At 32.6% G+C, this 7,635-nt stretch overlaps 1 protein-coding gene across 1 annotated transcript; it reads left to right on the plus strand.

Annotated features, from left to right (window-relative positions):
- Positions 1-6,057: 6,057 nt before the first annotated feature.
- Positions 6,058-7,406, plus strand: LOC143539664 (uncharacterized). Its single transcript, XM_077032916.1, has 4 exons — positions 6,058-6,186; positions 6,281-6,332; positions 6,800-6,867; positions 6,948-7,406. Exons 1-4 carry the CDS (start codon positions 6,058-6,060, stop codon positions 7,404-7,406), a joined length of 708 nt encoding a protein of 235 aa, XP_076889031.1.
- The last annotated feature ends 229 nt before the right edge of the window (positions 7,407-7,635 follow it).

Below are 7,635 nucleotides of genomic sequence, written 5' to 3' on the forward strand. Positions count from 1 at the left end.
TTAGGCTTTACTACAGTTGATAGTTACACTTGCCTGTCTAGTGGTCTAGCATTAGGATAGTCTAGATTTATAAATTTAAAATTAGAGTGTCTAGGTTAGGTTAAGTTTTTATAGACCGTTTTTAGCACATCACTTTGTTTTGGCAATTTCGGACTATTCTTTTCTTGATTTTAAAATTGTTTTTGGTGAATGCTCATGCTTTACAGTCTTAAGATCCTTTTTTATTTTATCCTTCTTAGTTTTCCAAAAATATTTCTTTTTTGCATTATACTTTATTAACTTTGAATCTCACTTCCGTTTCACTGGCTCCACATTCAGAAGTTTAATCAGTCCTTGATCCAGAGTTGTTAGCAGCTTTTTGAACGGGACTGGTTAAACTGCTTTTTCATCTCTCTTTGTTGTCTCTGTCAGTTCTTGCAATGTCTTGCAAGGTGAGATGGGTTGGCACACATATAACCACACTTCCTGATATAATTCCCTTAATACTCATCAGAACTATAAGACTGGTGATAATGCGGAATAGGTGATCCTTGGAAGAATAAGTCATGGTTGTGTTTGCTTCCTAATTTATGATCATTGATGTGCTACAAGTAGTTATATAATTATTTGCTAAAATTATGCTAATCTAGACACATAGTAATAATTCTAGACTCTTAACTTAACTAAAACTACTAACCGGTAATTGTACCGGTCGACTCTAGTACAACTAAGTAAGTCCGGATATCGAACCCACAAGACTCTTTTAATTACGTAAACTAGCTAAATTAGACTCATCTACATACGCGGCTATTTATTTTATTGTTATTTTGAGGGGGGGGGGGTTATTAAAAAACTAAGATTTAACTAATTAAGACTAATTAATAAAACTAAAGATGACCCGACTTAGAACTTGGACTTAATTCATATGATGATGGAAAAATCACCTAGGCTAGAATCGCCAAAGTTTTAGTTATCAATTAATTAGAAAAATGCTTTGCTATGGAACTGGGATTATAAAATAGTCACTTAAAGAAAACCCGAGCGGGACCTCTGATCCTTCTCAAGAAAACACCTATGGATTTCTATATATTAAGTTATTAAAAAATCTAGTTTTAAAAATATTAGACTTTCTTACGGTTACCTAATTAATTATAAATGAGTACCTTTAAACGAAATCCTACCTTACAACATTGAAATCACTGGTAGTTTAATAAATTCATTCGACATTAATAGACAAAGTTGAAAAATCGAACCTAGACAGACTTCTTACGAAGAACTAAATCTAGCAATCTTAATCAACAAATATCTATCAAATAATCTATCACCTCATAACTATTTAGATTAGCAGCACACTTAGGTCTACTTGATTAATTATTATTGTTTCTATGGTTTTAATGCATATCAGCCACAAACTAGTCAAAAACACACGGTAGATGATCTAACAGAATCCTATTATATGACAAACAATCACCAAGGACACTGTGAAACAATAAAACGCACCAAACAATCCTAAGCACACATACGCATCGAAGAAATAATATAAAACGGTTTACAGGTTCATAATATCCATAACTATCACGTCCAGAACATGTCAGTAGTCTAATGTTTAAAATCAAATTTGGCTCTATTTCACCCTTTTGCGTGCTGGCCCAAGTTGGTCGTTCATGCGTTTCGAAAATAGGTAAGAACACATAAACTCGAGTAAACGTGTTGGTTGACAAAATGATTCAATTTATAAAAAAAAATCAGAGTTTAGATGTCTGTATTCGCTATAGGGCTAATTTCTGGTTTATACAGTTTGGTTTGGAGAAAACGCGAACAATTCATCCAAATTGTCCGAATTTTTCACAAAATGTTTGGGTTTACTCAATTAACCTAAAAATATGATATTTGACCATTCTTGATGTTCTGATATCCCAGCAGGTTCGTTAATAGCAAATCTGCCGGTTTTTATCATAATTGTATTTGTTTAACTTTCAAATTGGTACAACTAATTATCTGTTTATTTTTAAATTATGAAAATTTATAAACTCATTAATTAATATATATATATATATATATATATATATATATTAAAATATTTCTGAAAATATTTATTTATTCATTAATTTATAAAAATTCATTTTATACGCTATTTTTAACAGGTAAATCGTCCATTTATACCAAACATTTCTGAAAAGTCCGATAAATATTCTGATTGATACATATGACTTTCAAAATTACCAGTAAAATTTACAGAACTCAACAATTTTGCAAAATTACCTTTTTGAGCCATAAATTAGCGTTAAAACTCGAATAAAGGCGAATACAGAAATCATAGCTAGGGTTCTCTAATTGACCCCAAAATTTGTATGTGATCTTGTGATGAATTACCTGAGTTCTCCACAAAATTTCATAAATTTTCAAGCATTTTAACTATTTTTCCCAAATAAACCGTAACAAAACGTAATAAAATCGGCAAATATTCTCAAATTATCGAAACCCAAATTTGGACAGGGACTCATTGATATGATCCCTGATTTCCCTGAAAAAATTCATAGGCAAAAACAAGCACGCCACAATCCAATCCTAAACAGCTCCTAAACGAGTATTCGGTTAGTACCTTTGCGGTTTTCGGTTGTTTAGGCCCTTTTCTCGCTTTTCCGGTTTCTTGGCCTTCTAGCTAGTATATCTACAGATCATATATCACAAAACCAAGCATATAACATCAATCACCCAGTCTTGAAACAAAGGGTTTCAAACCAAGTTTTTGAACCGTAAAAACCCTATTTAAACATCCTAATCCGTGTTTTTGGCCAAAAAAGTGTTTGATTCTGATTTCTAACCACGTTTAGGATCAAATATGTTTTTGTATTATTTTGAAGGTTTTTACATGGTTAGATATGATTTTTGGTAATCAAACTTCAATATTATGCAAGTAAACATGTTAAAACTAGCTTTAAATCATCAAAAATGGATATGTTACCTTTAGGTTTTGGCTTGGAAGAAAAGAGCAGAAGATGTCTAGATTTTTCTTATGATAATTGTAAACAAATGACATGTTAAAATAGTTTATATATGATAATATCACAAGGGTGGGGTTCCCCACACCTTGCGGCTGCCCATAAAGTGGGGTCCCCTTGGGCCCCTCCTGGCCATTTACCTCGTTTTGCATGCCCATGTGTGAAATCCTGAGTCTAAATTTATTTCGGGTTTGGTTTTTAGCAAGAAAAATAGATCGGGTGCGACAAAGTGCGCGAAAACGATTGTTTTTCGACCAAATTTTTGTAAATAAAGAGTAAAAATCCAAAATAATTTCACGAGTTTCTTAAAACATCTCGAATAAATCTTTTGTAAGTCTTTTTCGGATTGATGGATGATACAATGCTTGTTTTGGAACTAGCTTTCACGTTTAAAGTCATAACATTGTTAAACGAGAATCTTTTCGTTTAACTGGTTTGCTATGTAGGTTGGCCATAATATCAATATGTTAGCTTTTAATATCGTGTATCACGTATAGATGCCCCCGGGATATCCAGGTCATAACCAGTCTCGTTTGGTTATTCATTTGTTCGTTACGCAATAAACGGTTAATCGTTTATTCAATATGTAAAACTATGGTATACCTGATGTTGTCACGAATGTCACACACCTATGGATTTCTATTAATTTCTTAAAAACACCAGTTTAAAATATTATACTTCCTTACAGTTACCTAATTAATTATGAATGAGTACATTGAAACGAAATCCTACCTTACAGTGCGAAAATCAAAGGTAGTTTAATTCATTCATTCGACATTAATATAAAAAGTTGAAAAATCAAACATAGACGGACTCCTTATGAAGAACTAAATCTAGCAATCTTTATCAACAAAGATCTATCAAATAATCTATCACCTTGCAGCTATTTAGATTTGCAGCACACTTTGGTCTACTTGATTAATTATTATTGTTTCTATGGTTTTATTGCATATCAACCACAAACTAATCAAAAACACACAGTAGATGACCTAACAGAATCCTATTATATGGCAGACAATCACCAAGGACGCCGTGAAACAATAAAATGCACCAAACAATCGTAAGCACACATACGCATCGAAGAAATAATATCAAACTGTTTAGTGATTCATAAAATCCATAACGGAAAGCAAATCCAAATCAAAATTAAACATCAACAAAGGTTCATCATAAAGAGGCAGTCTGATAAGTTTATCCTAGCATTATTAAATCAAACAAAACAAGAAAGATGGAATTCATGGTGAAAAATAATAAAGAACGATAGATTAAATGCGATAAAACCCGTAGTCTTCGATCTCGCTTCAATAGTACGTCATCGATTGATTCCTAGCCTCCAAAGCCTTTAAAATATTGCATTACTGACTCTGATTTTCATCCAAAAATGGCTTTGGTTCGTAGGTTATGTTCAGGTTTAAGGTTAAAGGTGCTTATATAGTACACCGGGCCTTAAAATCTGATCATATTTGTGAACAGTCTGGAAATCTGGTCTCTACGCGCTACGCGGCCAAGTAGGGCTTCCCTGGCTGCGCGGGGCCAATGGCCGATCTGACCGGATATCTCTCTTGGTTCTTTTCTGGTTCAATCATGATCCGTCCTATTCTTCGTTTTAGCTCATTTTAACTCGTTTTCACCCTTTTCAACCACGTTCAACTCCCGAAACCTATATTACACAAATATGTTGGCAGTATACAAATTCTAAAAACAAACGAACAAAAAGTAATAAAATATTATACAACATATACAAGAGAAATATATATATTTGTCATTATATCAACCACGATCATCAAATGCATTTGTTTAATGAGATTCAACATTATTTTGTTGTGTATAACCATAGTAATTGTTATAGTGAAGTTATAAGATTGAAGATCTCTCATTTGGTTATTTGTTTGAGAAAATGATCTTTTGCTGGGTGGAACATATGTATTGGAGGTACTGGCCTGATTAACATTCTCAAATACTTTGTTTTTAGGTGTTTCATCCTCATTCTCAGAACTCGACTGTGAACAACTTGGTATGTTTACATCAACATTTTCATTCAAATTATCGTGAAAAATGCCAACATTAACATTGTCACAATCTACATTAACATCTATAAATGAGTTCAATGTATTTTGCATGGAAACATAATTATTTTCAGTACAAACAGAGTTGGCATTTGATTTTGAATTCACATCACTCTCAAAAAAGTGAATTTAAAACTTCATTTTTATCACAACTCATGTCATTTTCCAACGACTCCTCTTCTTCTACATCACCTGCTGAACAAGATGAGTTTCCATTAGAACTAACTGGTTCAATAACTAGATCAACAATCTTAGTAACTGCAGAATATCTTAGGCTTTGGAACATGACCAATTCCATAGACCATTCAGTCTTTTCTAGAGGGGCGTTGAAACTAAAGTGGGGTAGGGATGTATAGTTATCATTAAATGATGGTGGTACAACAGTAAAATAATATCCAATACCCGTCTTTTGTATCACCCCTATTTGTGAACCAATAATACCATTGCACTTTAATAATTCTCCTTTTTCTTTAGAAGATTTACATTTATACCATTAAACTTTAATAGAGTTATTGGTCCAATAAAGTTTTTTTTATCAAAATTTTCTTTTATATGCTTTGTTCTAATTAGTTTTTAAAATTTTCTTTATTTAACTTGTTTTAGTTAAAGGTTTTTTCCATGTTTTTTCCACCATCGTTTAGGTTAAAGCCGAAATAATATAACTCGTTGATATACGAATTAACAAACATATGTTGTGGTAGTCACATTCCTATATTCCCGTCACGAAGCACAGGCTTCAATACTAGTTTACTAAAAAATTTAAAAGTGAGAATAAGGCATCACTTTTATACTTTCAAAATAATAAAAACGTTTAAACTTGTACCCCCTCAAGTCCCAAGTCCGAAGTCTCAAGTTTCAAAATTTGATTCAAATCCCCGCAAAGGGTGGCCTCATTTTTCTTAACTGCTCCACCTTCTTAGTCTTCTTTTCCCGTTTTAAATTAAAATTTTTTTATCAAACATTCAAAACCGAAACACCCTCATTCTTTACTTTAATTATCTGCAAATCTCATGGTGGAGGCAGATGCAAAACTGCATTTGATCAAACGGATCTGTGACGTATCAAACCATGCGAAATCATGTGCCCATCATGACACCTTTGATTCAGACCCTTTCATTGATTGGTATATTCTTCTTCAAGTAAGCCTGTTTTATTTCCTCTTGAATTGTTAAATATTTTCCTTTTGATTCACGTAATCCTAAGGTTTTGTTTGATCGGGTATTTCTTAAACAGGTTGAGGATAATGTGAGTCTTGATATGATAAGAAAAAAGTATCATAAATATGGTAAGTTTCTTTCCTTTAAGCAAATTGGATCTTAATAATCCAACCTGGTTTTCTAATAATAATCTATCGTATACCTACAATTTAATCGATGATGCTTGTAATTAACTATTGATTAATCTTACTTACATAATGGTCATAGATTTTCGCTTTCTTCTCACTCAATTTCGCTCTCTAAGGATGATAGTGAGCGAAATGTGGAAGTAGATTTATTCGTAAATTTGGTGTAAATATGTAGTAATAATGTATGCTTATGTGATTGTCCTTTGGACGAAAATAGTTAATTATTAAAAATGAATTTGCTTAAGTTAATGGGATCAAAGTTATAACTCTGAAAAGTAACGGTATATAAACCCTTACACTACGTGTTTTGAATCATGTTTTCGTATTAAGGTAGTGATTCGTTTTGCTGAACTCGAATATTTTTGTTACAATCTGAACACGGGTGCGATTCAATGTTTATTCTGCAGCTTTACTACTCCATCCTGATAAGAACAAACATCCCGAGGCTGAATTCGCTTTCAAGCTGGTATCCGCGGTCTGATTTCAATCCATTGTACTAAATTACATCATACAAATCAGAAAACCAAATATTGTATTTTGTAATCATTGTTACAGGCATATGCATGCCTCTCAGATAAAGCAAAACGATTAGACTTTGATGTCAAAAGATGGGACAATGTGTGCTGGGAGTGCATTAGAACGCAAGAATCCAGAAACAATGTGAAAGGATCATCATCTCCTTCAAATAGATCAAGATCTAAGAAGATACCCGCAAGAGTGAAAGAAGTAAAAGCTAGATTTATGGAAGAAGCAAGAGTGATCGAAGGGTGTTTGAAGGCGAATTCAAATATTGATGTTTCCGAAAAACAGATACCCGTGTTTAATCCAAATGATTATGGAAATAAAGGGTATCCTCACTTTCGAGTTTGGAGATGCAACGAGCTTAAGAACTCCAAATGGTTGAAGAAAAGATTCGTATTTGATAATCAAGAGCAACATACGAAAGTGAAATGTAATTCTCCAATATTTGAATGTAACCAAATAGGTCATCATTCAAACTTCAGTCCTAGTTAGCAAAGTCTTTCTTATATAGTCACTGTTTAAATATTCTGCTAATTAAGTAGTAGAGTACAAGTTCTTGAAGTTAAGTTCATATTCTTAAATCATCCTTAACTTGATTCCATTATTAAGATTAATTCATAGTCTTCGTATTTTCAATGGGGTTGTTGAGTAAACTTGAGTTTCTGTTTTTGCATATTGAAAGCTTATTTGGAAAGAAATAGTTGAGCTTTTGTAGTAGTAG

Source organism: Bidens hawaiensis, unplaced genomic scaffold (genome assembly GCF_021521415.1).
Source record: "Bidens hawaiensis isolate Kalapana, Puna unplaced genomic scaffold, B.hawaiensis_p1.1 tig00011963_1, whole genome shotgun sequence".
In the NCBI taxonomy this organism is placed as follows: Eukaryota; Viridiplantae; Streptophyta; class Magnoliopsida; order Asterales; family Asteraceae; genus Bidens; species Bidens hawaiensis.

Excerpts from the sequence above, each read along its gene's own strand:
- LOC143539664 (XM_077032916.1), top strand. The coding sequence starts at position 6,058 with ATGGTGGAGGCAGATGCAAAACTGCATTTGATCAAACGGATCTGTGAC. Across the intron at positions 6,187-6,280 it reads ATTGGTATATTCTTCTTCAA|GTTGAGGATAATGTGAGTCT; the intron begins GTAAGCCTGTTT and ends TTTCTTAAACAG. Across the intron at positions 6,333-6,799 it reads AAAAAAGTATCATAAATATG|CTTTACTACTCCATCCTGAT; the intron begins GTAAGTTTCTTT and ends TTTATTCTGCAG.